Here is an 18,031-nt window from a genome sequence, read left to right on the forward strand (position 1 = left end):
GCGCCCACAGTGATGTCTTTACAGCAGAGCACAGAGGGCACAATGGCGGTTGGGGGGTGAAGCCCCACTTGGTGCTGCCATCCCCCCTAAATCCTGCTTATTGCTGTCATTTCTTTCCCCTTCACACAGGAGGGGCAGCTCCAGCAGAATGCGCTCTATTGGCACGGCTGGCAGCACATGCAATCCATGCTGCTCAGACACCAGAGCTGGGGCTCAACTCGAAGGCTGAGCCAAAGGTTGGTTCTGAAGGCCACTCTTTGAAGGCTCCTGAGGATTCTTCCCAGTTGTTTTGCTATTTCTGTCCACTGCCCTTGTTTGTATTTCGTACGACGCACGCAAAAATACGCACCGTGCTCTTGCAGTGGGGAAGGGACCGGCTTTGCCTTTTTTTGGAAACCGTATTTTTTTGCAAAATTCTTTCCCCAAATCTTTTGTTTCGCCGAGGCAGCTGGAAAGTTGAGTCTCCCTCCTTGCTTAAAAAAGAGATTTTCCTTCCCCCTCTCTCTTTCTCTTTCAGAGGCAAAGTGGAAAACATTGTTCCATGAGCCATGGAAGCAATGAAGCTGTGTTTCCTACAGATGCGTGCAGCAGGAGCTGTGCTGGGGAGACTCTCCGGTGTCTAATAAGGGGCTGTGCCCATGCTGCGGTGTTTCTCCTCACCGTGGCCAGCTGTCCCACCCAGCTCTGTTCACAAAACTTAAAGGAAATCCCTCCTTCCTAAAACCTACAGTGCTGAAAACGCAAGGGAAAACGACCTCTTCTCACTTAAAAGCCCATTTCAACTGAGTTTCTTCACCTGAAAAAAAATGCCAAAGGATAAAACCAGGGTGAGAACATCACCTCACAAAGGAAAAAAAAAGAGAAAAAAAAAGCCCTTTCCTGGTTTGGTGGCTGCTGACACCCTGTTCAGGAGCGGGTTTTAACCCGAGGAGGGTGGGAGAGCAGCAGGAAACCCCGGGCATGTGAGAGGAAGCGATGCTCGGCCAGGATGCAGCCGACTTCCCTTAAAGGAGGGTGGCTGCAATTTAAGCAACTCCTGACTTTGGGGAAGGATGGAAAGGATCAGGACACGGCGCCCCTGCACCTCCTGCAGCAACGGAACGGGGAGCAAAGCAGGAGCCAGCCACACAGCCAGGGAAAGCAGAGGATGCGCTGCCTGACCTGGAGCATCCCCACAGCCCTGCCCCGTCCCAGTCCCTCACCAGGAGCTGGCACATCAGCTGGGCTTCGGGAAACAAGAAGCGACAGCGAGGAGCAAAGCCGGCGTGATCCGCAGCCGGGCGCGCACGTGGCACTCAGCGTGCCTGTCTGAGGCCTCGGCCGGGCCCTGCGATTAAGGACCCCCCCTTTTCTCCCCCTCACTGCAGTCAGAGAGATTTTCTCAGACTTAAAAGCTTGCAGCAGTCAGGGCCGGGGCTAGGCAGGGAGCGGAGGGGCTCAAACCCCTCCTGCTGCACTGAGTGTCTCATCCCAAGAGCTCGGCTTCACTGCTGCCAACCCCAAATCCCCGTGCCATGCAAGGCTCCACTGCTGTCTGCTGAATCCCTGTGCCATGCAAAGCCCCACTGCCACCAGATCTGAACCCCTGTGCCATGCAAGGCTCCACTGCTGTCTGCTGAATCCCTGTGCTATGCAAAGCCCCACTGCCACCAGATCTGAACCCCTGTGCCATGCAAGGCTCCACTGCTGTCTGCTGAATCCCTGTGCCATGAAAAGCCCCACTGCCACCAGATCTGAACCCCTGTGCCATGCAAGGCTCCACTGCTGTCTGCTGAATCCCTGTGCTATGCAAAGCCCCACTGCCACCAGATCTGAATCCCTGTGCCACACACAGCTCCACTGGTGCCAGCCCTGAGTCTCTGTGCCATGCAAGGCCCCACTGCTCCAGTCCCTGTGCCGTGCAAAGCTCCACTGCTGTCTGCTGTGCTGTGCAAGGGATTCAGGCCTGTGTCACCCCCTCCTCATACCCCTGAAGTGCTTCTGGAGGCACACAAGGCTGTGTCTCTCCTGCAGGAATGGGAGCCGGGTGTCACACAGAGGCAGCCACCCCTTCAGTCACTCAAACATCTCCAAACAGAACGCAGACCTCATAAGCAGCTGCGTCCCTTGCCCATAGGGTAGAGCAGGATCCTGACCCCACTGCTGTGTTTGCCAAGCCTCCCACCATGACCTGAACCTCCAAGGAGAAGACGTGCTGTGAAGGTCTGACAGGTGAGACAGCAATAACCTGCACAGAACTGGGGCTCTAGTGAGACCCAGTCTGAGTCCAGCCAACTCCACGATCAGGGAGGGTCCTAGCAGGGTTTGGAATAGAAAACAGAAACATCCTGGAGCAGCCCAAGCCCTGTTGCACACAAGGAGAAGGGATGAGGACGAGGATGGCTGCCTGAGTGGCTTTGAACCCGCCTGAACAGGATCTCGGAGCAGATGACAGCAGCTCTGCTGGCTAGACATGCCGAGCCTCGGCTCCTCTCCCCACCATCCACCAGTGTCCTTCCGCTTCCCATGTTCCTCTCTCCAGCTTTGGATGCAGATTCATCTTTTCATGTGGTGCAAACACTGCATTTCTTTGGGTGCCAAGGACTGTGTGTAACTTGTCGGCTTGGGAGTGTTTGCGTCTTGGACCATAAGGGAACAGAGAATGCTGCCCAAAATGTTTATGGTATTTTTAGGCTGAGACAAATCTGTTCGATGCTGCGAGCTCCAGTATGAGCATCCTGGGGAGGCTGGGCAAGGTTGCATCGACGAGCGAGGCAGGGAACCGTGGCTGTGAAATGCAGCAACTGAAGTGCATGAGGCCCTGCTGTTCCCAGGATAAGGCTACTACCAGTGCTTCAAATAACATCCAGAAAGAGCATTCTGAACAATTAGGAAGGTCACCAGACAGCTGCTTGTTGGCTGCTTGGTGCTGAGGAGGAGCGCAGCGGACGCTGGTTCAAAGCGCTCACAAAGAGACGCTTCAGGGAGGCGGAAAAAAAACCAAAACAACCAAAGAACCCAAAAAAAGCCAGATTTTTTGAGCTAGGTTGTGGGATTGCCTGGTTTTTTCTTGATGAAATCAAAGCCTGAGCTCACTGCCTGAGGTGGCTGAATTGCACCGGAGGGCTTCAAAGGCACAAATCGCAGGTCCAAGAGGCAGGAGAGGACGGTCTGCAGCATCCTCGCCACGCAAGCCCCAAAGTGACTAACGGTTCCACCGGTGCTAATTGATGCCCGCCCATAATGTCAATAATTACCCAGGCAGCCCTCGCATTTGTCTGAATTTGCCCATGCGTAAAGGGAGCTGCCCACACACAGCTTGCAGCTGCTGAGTGACACACGCGTGGTTCTGTCACATCATCGCCACGATGTGGCTGGGGAGCTTAGAGAGCATCCTGTGCTCCAGAACGGTACATGGGAACGAGGAGGATGCGGTGGGGATGGCCGGAGTGGGGTGTCTGAGAACAAGGCTGCTGGTTTGGAGGGAGCTGTGGGTGTCGCCAGCCTCAGCAAGGGCTGGATGCTATGCTCTCGTCATCCCTGCCACAGAGCTGGGTCAGATAGGATTCACTAAAGGCAACTCCATCAACCCAGTGGGAGGCAGGCTGTGCTTTGAGCAGAGGTCAGAGGAGAGGCACTCAAAGGCCTCCCCAGCCAATGACACTTGGTGTCAGCTGCTGCTGCCCTCCTGGAGCCCCACTGTGTACAAATGACACAGTTCACAGGGCCGGCTGCAGCTCTGGGAGATGCTTCTGAAACCCAACCTGATTTACCCAGAAAATCCCCAAAAAGCCACGCTGCACCTCCATTTCACAGCAGTAAACCGGCACGTCACTCCAGATGGCTTCCAACAGCTCCGAAATTTGACCAATAAAATAGATGCCAAATCAGCCTGGAGGTCTCCTCGTTCCCTTCAGATTCTGCTCAGCCTCCTCCCCGCGCCAGCCCTGCTACAGTGGGACGTGGATGTGGCCTCACCTCAATGATGTCCGCATTGGTCCGGCTCTCGTGGGGCTCGTTGTACTCGGTGTATTTGAGCAGCACCTTGTCCATGTCGGTGCTGGCATACTGGAACAGCTTGTTGGAGTGGTTGAAAATGATCAGGGCGATCTCGCAGTCGCACAGCACGCTCAGCTCGTAGGCTTTCTTCATCAAGCCGAACTTGCGCTTGGTGAAGGTCACCTGGAAGCAGGCAGAAGAGATTTGGGATGAACACTGGAGGAGAAGCCAAAAGAAAGTAACAGCAGGAGGACACCTCTTGTACTCAGCTTCCCCAAGTGGACAACAATCCCAAGCTCTCTTCTCCCACCTCCCTCTCCTGCATGGCCCAACAGATTTGTGCTGATGCCTATTTTTGGGCTCGCAAGGCAGACACTTCACAAGCGCAGAGATGATTATCAGCATTGGAAATTGCATATTGCCAAATCAAGAGAAAATAAATTTCAGCAAAATCCCCAGCAGAGCTACCATCTGTTCAGGGGCTGCGGGTTGCTGGGGGGGGTTTGAAGTTGAATGTTCTCGCAGTGCAGAGCTCTTCCTAGCTCATCACAGCAGCCTGGATGTCACCCGGCCCTAGCGTGAAAGCACAGGTGTGAAGTGCAGTTTTGTGCCCCAGAAGTCAGAGAGCTGCGTGTTCCACCTGCCAGCACTGTTTCCTGCTCTCCTGGTACCTTGCATGAGCACTGAACATCTCACGGAGGGAGAGTTGTGCAACAGGAGGTGGCCGTGGCCAGGGCAGGGTGCAGGCTCCAAACCCAAGTGATTCCCAGTCTGCACCAACACCCACCAGGATGCAGCTGGTTGGAGGGGCTGGTTTGGGGCTCCTCACCCCGCTCACAGCACCCATGGATGCTCTAAGCAGCTGCAAAATGCCCCTGAACCCCCAAATGGAGAAGGGTGCAACACTTGCTCTCTTAACAAAAAGCAAGAGGAAAGGAATAGGAAAGCGTGGAGGGGAGGCTCCCGCACTGCTTCAAGTGTGTGTGAAGCAGCGTGCTGGGGCACAGGCAGCAACCAGCTGTGACACCCTGCAGTGCTGGAAGGCTGCTCCCTTGCTGCCTGCGTGCAAGGTAGGGCTCAATCCCACTTAGGACCACAGTCATAGCATTGATCTTGAAGCCGAGCAGCTCCAGCCCGAGGTGTGGAGGCAGGAGCTTGATGAGACTTTGGCTCAGCAGTGCCACAGGAGCTGAGCCTGAGCTTCCCAAGGCATCGTCGCCACAGCCCAGCAGGCACCCAGTGACCTGTGAGGGCACAGCCCATGCCTCCCCATCCCTGCTGCTGGAGCTGGAGCACATCTCATCCCTCCCAGCCATCTCCTGAAGATGATTAAGCAGTAACAAGATTGGGCTCTAATCACCTCACCCGCTGCTCTCCGCCACGTGCATCACTCGCCCCAGCTCCAAATGCAAGCTCACGTGGCCAGCGGGCACCCAGGGACCCGAAACCACCGAGCGCTCGGGGCTGCCCTGAACTTCTCAGGATCCCCTCAGCTCTGAGGTCACCTGTCCAGAATGAAACAGCAAGCTGAGCGGTGACATGCAGACCAAAGCACCAAAGGATCCCCATCCCTCTGAGAAGAAGGAGATGTTTCCTCCCCAGGGGCACGGCACAGAAGCAATCCTTTTTCTTGGTGCCCACAGATCTCCTTGCAGAGAAAAGCACACATCTGCCCTTTAACCAGCCCTGCCCCAAAAGCATCAGAGCTACGTGTGCCCTACACATCCAGCAGCTACAGGGCAGGGAAACACCAAACCCCGCTGCGCCACGCAAAGGGGCTGAGATGCACGTGGGCACGCGCCCCATCTCAAAGAATTAACCTTCTAAGTCTAAGAGGGTAATCAAATCTCATGCTTCAGGGCATAAGCCGATCACCAAAGGGGTCAGGAAGGAATTACTGCCCCACACAGCCCTACACTACCAGGGGATTTTTGCCTTTCCCCTGATGCAGACCATATTGGTCATTGCCAGAGTCAGCAGCCTGGCCCTGAAGGACTGATGGTCTGATCTGTTCTGGCAAATCCTCTCCAGTAATTCCCCTAATGACATTAGAGACTCTTACTTGCTTTCCTCCCCTGGGTTTGGCTTCTGCTGTAATCCCAGTCCCCTCCACACAGACTTGCGCTCCCCGCTCCCTAAGGATGACTGTTGCTGGACCAGGAGAGCGCAGCCACAGCAGGGAGGCTCTGCGGGTGACCCCCCGTTTCCAGCATCCCCCAGCCACAATATTCCCATCTCCAGAAGGAATATCCGCCTGCAGCAGCAGCGGGAGAGCAGCGAGTTGGAGCAAGGCAACCAGCCCAGGGACCTGAGGCTCACTGCACATCTGACACTGTGGGAAAGGGCTGCAGACCCCCACACCACAGCCCCAAACGCCTCCTGCTGCTTTGGCTGCCGGTGCTGGCAGCAAGATGCTGCTTTCCCATCCCGAAGGCTTTACACAACAGTGCTGGGCTGTGCCACCGGCTCCAGCATGACCACAGATTTTCCATTTGCTGCAGCTCCAAACAGGGCTGGCTGCGTGCGTGCAGCACCACACTCCCCTGCACATCCCCAGCAAGCACACCCCAGCTTCTTTACCAACCCCAAAAGCCCTGCTTTCTGCTTGCCACGGAAACGAGCAGTGCCACGAGCTTTCGGAGTCATTAGCAAAGACACTTCACACCATCCTACCCCCTAATCACCAAATAATGAAGAAAATCTGCCATTTTCTATTGTTCGACTGAGGAGCAGTAGGACGGTTCAGCACGTTCTGCTATCTGCCACTTCTCAAGCATTAGGGATAGACAGCATAGTTTGTTTTTCCTGGAGGACAAATAAAAAAGCAGTAGAAAAGTGCAGCAGGACACGCGCTGGATGTCCTCCACGTCCTCAGGAAACACAATGGTGGAGCAACCACAGAGCAAAGCTGCTCCAGCAAAGCGCTGCCACTCTGCAGCTTGGACTCAGCAAGATGAAAATGAGGGAGAAATGACTTTTCTTTTTCCCTGTGAGATGCATGGATGCGTTTACCCATGCATGTACACACATGCACACGTGTCAACAGCTCCGTGTCAATGCAGTGAAAACCTGGCACGAGGAGGAAAAAGCCCTGGCCACAAGTTAGCGCTCCATTGAAAAGAATTAAAATTCCTTTGGGTTGCTAGCGTTCAGAAAAAATGGATCCTTGTTGTGGTTGTTTCTTATTGGAAAAAGCCTGGTGGAAAATGTCAAACGAAATACGTTTTTTGCAAGGGAAGAGAAGTGGCAGCTAAGGGGGGAGGATGCTTTCTTCTAGGAAGGGCTTAGGTGTGAGCAGCTCTGCGCTTGGTGGAGGAAAACAGGGCGGTTTGCTGGGCTTGGGGCATCTGCTGCGAGCAGCCTGAACCCAGCCTCCATGGCTTAGCATTATGGGCTGGATGAGAAAAGCAGAGCTTGGCCCAAAAGGGATGCAAGTGGGGAGTTAATGAGAGTCTCAAAATGTGTGATAATTGGTACCTGGGGGGGGAGGAACGACGACTCACCTGCCGGTTCCGCTCATCGGTGATCCGCTGGATCTGGATCTTTTTCCTCCCCATCTTCTCAGGAGATCCTCACCGCAGCAGCACAGCGTCACCCGGGGGAGTGCGAGAGGAGCCCCCTTTTAAAATGTTCTCATGAAAAATGTTTGGGGGGGGGGGGGAGGTGGGAGGGTGAGGGAACGATGAAGAACCAAGGGAAACCAAACGAAAAGGAGCTGGATGCTCAGTTCATGGCACCCTCCGGCGAGTCCAGTGGGGCTGAGCCATCAGAAACCTGCAGGGACAGAGGCAGAGGTGAGATCCAAGCCCATGGTTTTGAGGGGCATCCCCTCCCTCCCAATTTCAGGGAACCCCCCCGGCATGCCATCGCTACCATCCTCCCAGGATGTGATGACTTCTTTTTTTCTCCCCCTCTTAATAATGCCACAAGCAGCTGGTGATTAGCTCAGGCAATTTAAATCCATCTCCAGTTCCTGCATACATCTCCAATGTTGAATTTTAAAATGTCTTTATTTGATTACTCGAAGTAAAGAAAGAAATATGCCCGTATAACCAGGCACAGAAACCTAATTCTTAGGGGCAGGGCGAAGGAGGACAGGGAAGGAAGCCGGGTCAGGGCACCCCATGAAACACAGCACCCCCAGCCCCATTTCCCAGTGCAAATGGGTGGGATGGGGCAGCAGAGGCACCGAGTGCCTTTCCCCTCTGTTTTTCTCCATGTTCTTTCTTCGAGTGGCTGAATAAGGGCAGTGATAACGTCGCACTTAACACAAGGGTGCCCCGTGCCAAGGCTCAGGCTGAGGGAAACGCCAGTCCCAGAATAGCTCCCTATCTGCCTCCACTTGGCAGCACCGAGCTCTCAGGCTGCTCACAAGCGATGCGACCAGAGAGAACCTCCTCCCTCCCCCAGCACCCAAAACCTGAGCTCCTCTCCTATCCCACAGCCACCCTCCAGGGACCCTCGCCCCATCCTTCGCCAGCCCAGCCCCAGTGGTTCCCCCCCCCCCCCACCTTCTCCCCTCCCACTTCATTTGTCAGGGTTCAGAGCTCTGTGACTCACTCGCCCTATTTATTTTTTTGGCACAGTTATTCATCCTGCACTGCACCCGGCGATCTCAGAGCTGATTCGAGCACTGGAAGGGGAAGAGGATGATCCCCCCCTCTCATCACCCAGTGTTGGCTCCATGGAGCAGCCAAGCATTCAGAAGCCAGGAGAGGTGAAGGACAATAGAAAGCCTTTTCTTTTTCCCCAATAAATCCCAACAGGAAAGATCAGTGCAAGGACAAGCACGCTGAGATTGCATTTGTTGATCATCGTTTATCCAAACTGCTGCGTGCATCCCCTCCCAGCCAAGCAGCGGTGCAACGGAGACTCTGCCAGGTTCTGCTCCCCATTCCCACCTGCACCAGCCTGTGCAGGAGCAAGCTGGGAGCCACGAGGGTTTTGCACGCACCGAGAAAAGTGGGAGGAGGAAGAACTTTCTGCAAGGCTTCCTTTGCAGCTTTTCCCCTTGGAGGTGGCACTTCTGCAACACGGCTGCCAACGCATCGTTCCCATCCTCAGCACCGAGCAGCAGCTCTGCACCCAGAGCAAGGGCAGCATGCTGATGCCTCCCCTGTTGCTGCAGCACTTGGGAGAAGGAAACCCTCCCAAAGGGTGACAACGCATCGGCCATCCAACCCTGACAGCAGGCATCCCCAGCAGCAGCAATTAGCACTGGAGAACACAGGCTATAAACCCAAGCCGAGCGAAAGGAAGCATTATTTTAACCTCATCCATTTGGGGAACTTCTTCCCAGGATGTGGAAGAGCTTCACCACACTTCCAAAGGGTTTGCAGATGAGCAAAGCCCAGCTCAGCCCTTGCTTGGGCACTAAACCACGTTTCCCTCGCCGAGCTGCAAGCAAAGCCCAGCTGCACCAACACAGATCCCCTTCCCCCAGCCCTTTTCTCTCCTGGTGCTTTAGTTGAGGTTTTGGGGGCATTGGAGCATCCCCCACCCTTCCCCAATGTATTTTAAAGCCAGGTATTCTTTCTGGCTTCCTGACCAGGTGGCTGTTTCACAAATCTCACCGTCCACCCCCCCCTAGACTCCACTTTCTGCTCAGCACCTGCAATAAAGCACCCACATCCACATCTCCATCCCCACCCTGCTACAAGCAGCCCATCTCCCCAAGCTGATACAACACCCCAGCATGTCATAGTGGCAGAAAGGCAAAGCCCAACCCTTACGAGACAATGGAGAACCTCTGCAGCCCCAGCAAAAGGAATCATCCCACTCCACTTCGCCCCCCACTCCAGCACCCCTCATGTGCTTCTCACAAGGATGACTCTGGCAGAGCAATTAACACACATGCCAATTAACTCCAAGCAGGTGCTGGTTAACTCTGTGCTGAGTAATTCAACTCTGGCTCCGAGTAAATTGCTTTAAATTGGGTAGACGAGGGAGGGAGCAGAGTTAGCAGTTTGCAAATAGGGGAAGGGATGAGAAGAAAAGGAGGCTCTCAGCTGGGAGATGTTTGCACAAAACAAGGAATTTGGGGGTGCTGAGTCCACAGCTCTAAGTGCTGGCAGGCAGAGAGCTGCTCTCCTCCAAGCCCTTATTTCTGAGTTCCTGACTGGCTATATATTTTTATTCCCAATCTGTTTTACCTGTTGCTAAATGATCTTACCCCAGTGCTGCGTGGGACCCTTTGCACCGTTCCAAAACTGCTCCCTTTCCCACTGCACAGACCCACGTTTCGCACAGAGAGGCACTGGGAGCTTCACATCCACTTTCTGTTGCCCGCTTGCTGTTTTTAATGCCCTTTTATAGCATCTCCTCCTCACCAAAGCCAGCTCCATGCACGCCTTCCCCCCTCCAAGCTGACACAATGAAGCTGTCCTCTCCTGCAGCCCCACCTGTGATCTCAGCACAGCATCAGCTCCAAATAAACCAAACGCTGACAGCGCAGCTGGAGAGATCAAAACCTGTGGATCCCAAAGACCCAGGGAGAGGAAGGCAAATAAAAGCAGTAAATATATTCTTTCCAACCAACAACAACAAAGTGTTTGTATTTCAAGCGCAGCCTCCGCATAGCTCTGCACTTTCCAGCCTGTTTGTGGGCATCAGTGCAGAGCCCAGCGTGGCATGAAAAGGGACTGCAAAATTTGGAGGGCTTCACGGAAAATAAAAGTAAAGGGGTGCTGTTTGGGAGTCCAGATCTTAATTTTGAGGCACCTGGGTTTAGCAAAGTCCTCCCTGAGCTGGTGCAGGGAAGAGGGCACAAGGGTGGGGAGAGGGAAAGGCAGAGAGTCGGGAAGGAAGGAGAGGGAAAAAAGGAGGAAAAGAAGGAAGGGAAGAAGAGGGAAAAGAAGGAAAGGAAAAAGAAGGGAAAAAGGAAAGCCCTCCCCTGACAAGGTGCCAAAAGGACCTGCGCTGCTCATCGTGCGGAGGAGGTGGATGGGAGAACGGCTGAGAGCGGTGCAGAAAATCCTAAATTAAAGGGAGAGAAGCTGTGGCGTTTCCCACCTGCTGCAGTGCAGGAGGAATGAAGGATTTGCTGCAAAGAGGCAGTGAGTGCAGAGCTGCACATCCCAAGGTATGAACTCCCCCGGGTGGGTGCACAGAGATGCTCCACAGGCACCCAGCACCAACCTGGGTGTTAGGGTTTCATGGGCTTCCACCAGGAGAAGGGATCCCGAGCCCCGGATCTGCAACACCATCAGCACCTGCACAGACTCAGGTTCTCCCATGGCCAAAATCCACTGCACAGCCAAGGTTCCCAACTCCACAGTGCCACACATCTGTCTCACCACGAGGCCTGGACTTCCTCCTCTCAAGGATACGGAGCCAGATCCGGTCACCTCTTGAACCTGCTCTAGTTCTTGCCTTCCTGTTTCCTCTCTCGCTGATGGCCAGACCTCCCTGTTGTGACTTAATTGTTGTTTTTGACATATCCTCTGCACCGACACCAAGGACTTTTCGTTTCCTCCTTGCCGCTTTCAGGACACACAGGACCAGCTTCCTCCTCCCGAGGAGGGTGGAAAACAACCCCCTGATTCATTCAGCCACAGCGCCCATGCTGCTGGGCGCCGTTCTTCCTCTTCCTCCTGCACTGTCTCTGCTCTACGCCGTACTCCACATCAACCACTGCCATCTCTCCCATGCCTGCCATCACCCCCCTGCGCTCTCCATCACCGTGCCACTGTCACCCCTCCGAGCCATCACAGCTCCGCACCCACTGCCATCCCAGCGAACCATCACATCCCACCCAGGATGGCAACCTGGGGGACAGGGACTGCAGAAACAGGGACGTGCAGCGCCGCGGGATGGGAGAGCAACCACAGCTTTGGTAGCACGGATGGCAGAGGCTGCGTGCGCCAGGCGAAGGGCTAGCTCACCCACTCAGCGTTGTTTAGCACCTCTTTATCTCCAAACCGAGATCAAAACCACACAAACGCACTCGGGTCCCCTCCAGAGCTTCTATTCTGGTTTCAGGATGATGCTATCTGGGTTCCTGTGCAGAGTCTCCAGATGCACACGGGGGAGGGGAGAAGAAAGCGGCTGAAGCGCGTTGCTCTGGTGTGAACCTGGCTGGGATGCACAGCTGCGCGGTCGGCCCCAGCCCTCCTGGGGACAGATCCTGCTCATGGAGCAGGTGCAGCAGCACGGGTCTCTGCAGCTGGCACCAGCTTTGTGCAGCAAAGTGCTGGGCAATGCACTCTGGTGGATACCTGGCTCCTGCTGGATGCATCCTACAGCCACAGGTATCACCATGGGAGGCTCCAGAGAGCAGAATCTGGGCCAGATTCAGCCAAACCCCTGAGGAATTTGAAGGTAGAAACATTCCTGACCCAGATTCAGGCATTCTCTGGAGGAAAGCAGATGCCAACTGCGCTGCCAGCTCTGCTGAGCTGTAACAAAACCACGGGTTGTGCCAAGAACGGCCGAGCCTGGGGAGGAAAGCACAGCCCTGCAGCGATGCTGGAGCACCGATACTCGCGTGTTGAATTAAGGGGGGGGGGGAGGGTTGAAAGGCTTTGGGGAAATCAGCAACCAGAGGGCTGCAGAGCAGAGGTGCCAGGCAGCACTTTGCTGAATTGACCTCCAAAGCTGCCCACAATGGGCTTCACCGCAATCCTGAGCGGCAGCCCCGGTGGCAGCAGCATCCTCATTCAGGATCCAACCCTGCTGGGAGAGAGGACATCCCTTGGACACCCCACCACCCCCCACACCCACCACCACAGCAATGCCCATCTCCTGCATGACAGCATCCCATACCCCCCCACCCCCCCCAGGCACCCACCGCCACAGCGCTGCCCGTTTCCCACGTGGGAGCATCCCAACACCTCGCCTCCTCCCCCCCCCACCCCGTAAGCAGCCTCAGAACTGGGATGATTTTTCCCCTGTACTAAGTACAGTTTTCTAAACGATGGGAAGCAAGAGCCCATTATCTGGCTCTGTCGCCCACCCCCACGGCTCCCTGCAGGGCATGAAATAACCACCTGCCAGCTCCCCGGAGCCGCGCGCTGCGGCAATGATATCGCAGCTTCCCCTGTCACTATTGTCAGAGCAAAATTTAGATACCTGGTAATGAGGAGGTTTAATATGACAGATGAGAGGTTGACTCATTAAAAACGGGAGAGAAGGAGGGAGCTGAATTCGGGGATGGATCCTGTGCTCCCAGCCCAGATGGAAACGGGGAGGCTGTCAGATTGAACCCGCTGACAGCAGGAGCAAAAGTAAAGCAGGTCCTGATGGCAAAACTCAGCGTGGGGCTACTGGGGAGGTAAGGGGATGGATGGGGGTGGGAAGGGAGGAATGGATGGGGGTGGGAAGGGAGGATGGATGGGGAACTATGGTTAGGGTAAGCATCAGGCATCACCCCATATGAGAGTGTCAGCCCCTCTCTAAGGATAAGGCAGGGAGCCACAGCTCTGCTCCCAGAGCTTGAAAAACCCCAAAATGCACCGAGCCCCAAAGGGACAAATGCTGCCTGCAGATCTCCCCACCCGACACCACAGTGGGGTCCTGCAATGCAGCGGGAGGAAGGCAGATCACACCCAGCAGGAACATTTGTCCTCCCCATTGACGGAGCTGGGTTTCCCCCAGTGCTCTGGTGGTGGGTTTCACCCGGGGGAACCTCCACGAACCCCATCCCGCGCTGCTCATCCATCCCTTCACATCCTGGACAGCTTCTACCCCCCCAAAAATTTGCTCCTCAGCCAAGCAGCTGGAAGCTTTCCACCAAACAACGCTGTTTTTGTTTTGTTTTTAATAAAGGCAACGAGGCCCACGTGCAGCACTTTCCATAGGGAGGCACCAGCACTGCAGCCTGCAACCAGAGAGCACAGCCACAGTGGAAAAGCTCAAATCAAACCAAGGTGCAAGCGGCCGCGTCGATGCCACTGCAGCATGTTTCCCATTAGCACAGCCACGCTGCCAAGGGCAGCTTTAACCCCATCTGCGTCCTCTTCTGAGGGCAGTGCACTTGTACAGCATATTGCAAGGGAAGAACAGAACCGATGCCTAAAACGATGCCGTCCTCCTCCTCCCTGCAGGCTTTGCACCGAAGCTTTCACAGAAGTGGATATTAAAAGGATTACCGGCACGAGCAGAAGTATTATCAGCTCTAACACAGGCCTGTCCAAGATCACAGCGGTGCCGGCCTCAGAGCAGTGAAAACCCTGCAGAAGCTCAGGCCAGCTGAGGATCCTCAGCTCAGGATGGCTGAGGCTTCTTGCGAAGCAGCTGCACCCACCCAAGATCCCTCCCCAGAGGCAGCAATGCATGTGGGCACAGCATTTCCCTCAGCACCTCTGTGTTTAAGCATCCCTGCACCTAAGAACCCCATCACCCGAACATCCCTGCACCTCCACATCTCACAACCCGAGCAGCCCCACACTCGAGAGCTCCTGCACCTGAGCATCCCCTGCACACCCTGCAGGGCGCAGCTCCTGGCCGTACCTCCATCCCCTGCCTCCACTTGGAGGAAACCAAGAGCCCCGCTCCCACCCTGCTCCCCCCCAGGCTGCCGAAACGAGCAGGAGGGTGTTAAAACCCCAGCACTGACCTCAGAGGAACCACAGTAAACAAGCAAGTCAATAAGGTGGGCTGCTCCCTGCTCGGCTTCCTGTTTGCTTTAGCAGATCCTGCTGCAGGGCCGCAGTGGGACGGCCACCGCTTGCCACCAGTCACCAGCATGGGGCCACATGGAGGGGGGGGGACCAAACGAGCAATTGCTCCGTGCCCCACAGAATGCAGAGCATCCACGGTGCCACAATGGTGCCTGGGCTGGGTTTTATTCCTTCTATGATGCCGTGCTTGAGATCTGAGCGTGCTTGCTGCCTCCTCCTGTGTTTGTTTTTATCTCAAGAGGAGGAAATCCCGGCTCTCCGACCCTGCAGGTGAGCCGCATCCCTGCCGTGCCTCAGTTTCTCCCTTCTTGTGCAGCTGACCCCCTCTGCAACTCAACCACGGACACAAAGGGAGGCACAGTCGTACCATAAATGTGCATTGGAGCAATGGGGGCTCAGTGGAACCCCCCCCTCCCAGCAGCAGGCAGGAGGGCAGCAATAGATAAGGGCTCTGTGCTCTGGACAGAGGGATCGGAGCCGTTGTTTGGCTCCAAACCCTGCTTTCAATGGAGAGGGATGGAAAAAGGGAAATATTAATTTTAAAAGAAAACGTGGAAATAAAAAAAATAATAAGGGAGGGGGGGTGAGGAAAGCGTCCGTGTGTACAGCAACAACGAAAACATAGGGAGAAAGGAACCAGGGAGTGCAGCGAGGGGCAACGAAAGGGAACCAAGTTGGGCTGGCAGGGTTTGAAGCAACTCCCGTGGTGAAACAATAACAAAAAAAACAACAAGGAAAAAAAAAAAGCAGCTGCTAATTTTATCTCTCTGGTGGAAAGAGTGAGTGGGGCTTCAAGGAGACAGGCTGGCTGCAGCCCGGCTGTGTCTGCGGGCGCTCCGGCGTGCAGCACGGTGGGATCCCGGCATGCCCAGGTCTGCGTCGGAATGCAAACTCTGATGATTATAAAAAGAATGTGATGCAATGCCCAAGACGGCCAAGGAGCAGACAGAGTGACCTCAGGTCTTTTCCTTGTCGGAGGGAAAGCAGACTTCTGCTGCAAAATCCCATGGAGAAAGGCAGGCTGGCACAGACCCTGCAGCTCTGTGCACGTGGTAACGGGCACGTGATTACCCAGCACGGCTGCAGGAGATGACACAGCTGTCTCCAGGACATGAAGGAGTTGATTCAATTAAGGTCACAGCCCTTAGAACAGCTCCTGCACCAGATGTGTTTGGGCAGAGAGAGGCTGGAAACCCAAACTGCCCACCGAGCTGACCGAAACGCAGCGCTGGTGCAGCACCGGTGCAGATTGCAACAGAGCAGGGCCGTGCTCCAGCGCAGCCTATGGAGCTGTTCCAGATTCAGGGCAGCAGAGCAGGTCTCCAGAAGTCCTTGCTCCTGACCTTGCAGGGAAACGGCCATCACTTCCCATCTCCAAGCCTCAAATAGATCACCCGTGCCCTGCCCCTCTCCGGCACTAAAAAGCCATCAGAACGCAGCAAAGTGCTTGTCAGGCAGAGAGAGAAGAGCCCCCCTCCTTCCAGGAGCTAGGAGCAGATTATTTTTAAAATCTTTCTGTATCTGCTATCGAAATCAATAGGAGGAATATCCATTACACGAAACCAAAGATCCCGCATCAAACGGGGACGAGGCGCAGCCCCTACCGCAAGTGCATTACAGACAGCAGAGATGAAAACATTTACTGTAACAGCAATAAACAGGCAGGGAAGGTCAGGAAAGGGAGAACGCGCTGAGACCTCGCTGAACCACAACGTCCTTATTCCTGGGGACAAAATAACAGCGCTATGGCCACAGGTCTCATCCACTCAGGGACGAGTTGTCCCCGGCTGCCCTGGTTTCTCTGCTTTGCTCTGTGCCCATTTGCTGTTTGCTGCCTTGGGATGCGGGGAACAGCCAGGGCCGTGCTGGTGCATGGGGATGCTTGGGAGCAGTCGTACCTGCAATGCAGACACCTGCAGCTTCAGTGTCTGCTACCGAGCATCGAGCTGCAAAAAAAAAGGGAATGGCTGTGAGCTGGAGGGAAGCAGGCAGCGAGCAACGAGCCCAGGGTAAGCAGAGACCCCAGGGTTGGGGTCCGTGCATTCCACATCCACATGTGGGGCAGCCTCCAGCCCCACAGAATGACCAGGGTTGGAAGGGACCTCAAGGATCATCAAGCCAATGCCACATGCAGGGCCACCAACCTCCACATTCAAGACTAGACCAACCCCAGCTCAGAGCCTGGCGTCTGCAGGTGGGATGAGGCTCCAGGTGCAAACACGCAGAGGCCCCTGCACAACCAGAACAGCACCAACACACGGATGCTTTAAGCTGAGCCATGCAAGATGCTCATTTACCAGCACTGTCCCAGCACCAGAGAGCCACTAAGGGGAAACTGAGGCACAGAGAGGGACCCCAAAGGTGCTGTGCACCCGCTCCAAGCCGAGCTGCAGTCTCACCCAAGGGAAGAATTGCGCTCAGCCTTCCGGCATCCTCCATTCCGACCACAAAGCAGCCTTCTGCTCCCACTGCCTCCCCTCCCACAGCCAGCTCATTTCCTGACATTACAAAACTCAGCCTGAACAAAGCTGGACCAAGGAGCACATGGCTGGGGTCGGGGGCGAAGGGCACCCGATGTGGCCCCACGGTGACGGTGCCTTCCAGCAGCTGCGCGCATTTATCCCACACCTTCTGTCAGCCTCAGGCACATCCCAGCTCTGTGACGGGAGAGCATCGAAGATGGGGAGCTCCAGCTTTTCTCTCCCTCTTGCACCTGTTGTAATGGCCAGAGCAGCCTGCTGGTCAAACAGAAGGTCCATAAGGGACAGCCCTCGATTTCCTCACACAAAAAAGGAGCCGTGCCCTGCAAAGCGAGGGAGCAGGCAGAAAAACCACAGGACACCTTGCACCTTGCGCATCCAGGGCACGCAGCAGTGCGACCCGTGCTTCTGCTTTCAGCTGCCAACCCGAGGCTTGCAAGCTGCACTGTCAGAACATAACTGCTGCAAACTGTCGGGGTGCAAGTGCTGCAAACCCCAGCATCACCCACAGCAGAGGAGGGTGGCGGGTGACGAGCACCAACAGGACCACAGCACCCATGGCTGCACCAAACCCCACCGGCCGCACGGCTCACCCGTGCCTGTGCAGAGCCTCCCCCTGCTCGCAGGGCATTGCCAAGCTGTGTCACTGCTCACATGGGAGCAGGGTGGAGGATGTGTGAATGCATGGGCAGGGCTCTCACCCTAAGCGTGCAGCAGCAGCAGCCAAGCATTCAGCCATGCACTGCCCAGCTAAGCCCGGACCGGTGCAAAAAAGCCACCGTGCACACAGAGCGTGCCATAGGCAGAGATAACACCAGTGCTGTTTATTTAAAGCAGCTGACATCATCTCCTTGTGGAGCAAATCAAAGTGAAAAAAAAGAACACACCAAAACAACAAGGGGAAGGAAAAGGGGGAGAGAGAGAAAGCAATCTTTTTGTCCGGTGCTCACCCAG

General features: G+C 55.3%; 1 protein-coding gene across 18 annotated transcripts in view; it reads right to left on the bottom strand.

The window, feature by feature from the left end:
• Positions 1–18,031, bottom strand: part of MEF2D (myocyte enhancer factor 2D) — a 49,030-nt gene that overhangs the window by 17,668 nt on the left and 13,331 nt on the right. For all 18 annotated transcript variants that reach the window (XM_052670810.1, XM_052670804.1, XM_052670805.1 and 15 more), the window contains 2 exons: positions 7,482–7,752; positions 3,958–4,161 (listed from right to left, as the gene is read on the bottom strand). In XM_052670810.1, coding sequence (XP_052526770.1) covers positions 3,958–4,161; positions 7,482–7,535 — 258 coding nt within the window. In that variant the 5' untranslated portion in view covers positions 7,536–7,752. The remainder of the gene's footprint in view (positions 1–3,957; positions 4,162–7,481; positions 7,753–18,031) is intronic.

Source organism: Tympanuchus pallidicinctus, unplaced genomic scaffold (genome assembly GCF_026119805.1).
Source record: "Tympanuchus pallidicinctus isolate F22 unplaced genomic scaffold, pur_lepc_1.0 scaffold97, whole genome shotgun sequence".
NCBI classification, from domain to species: domain Eukaryota; kingdom Metazoa; phylum Chordata; class Aves; order Galliformes; family Phasianidae; genus Tympanuchus; species Tympanuchus pallidicinctus.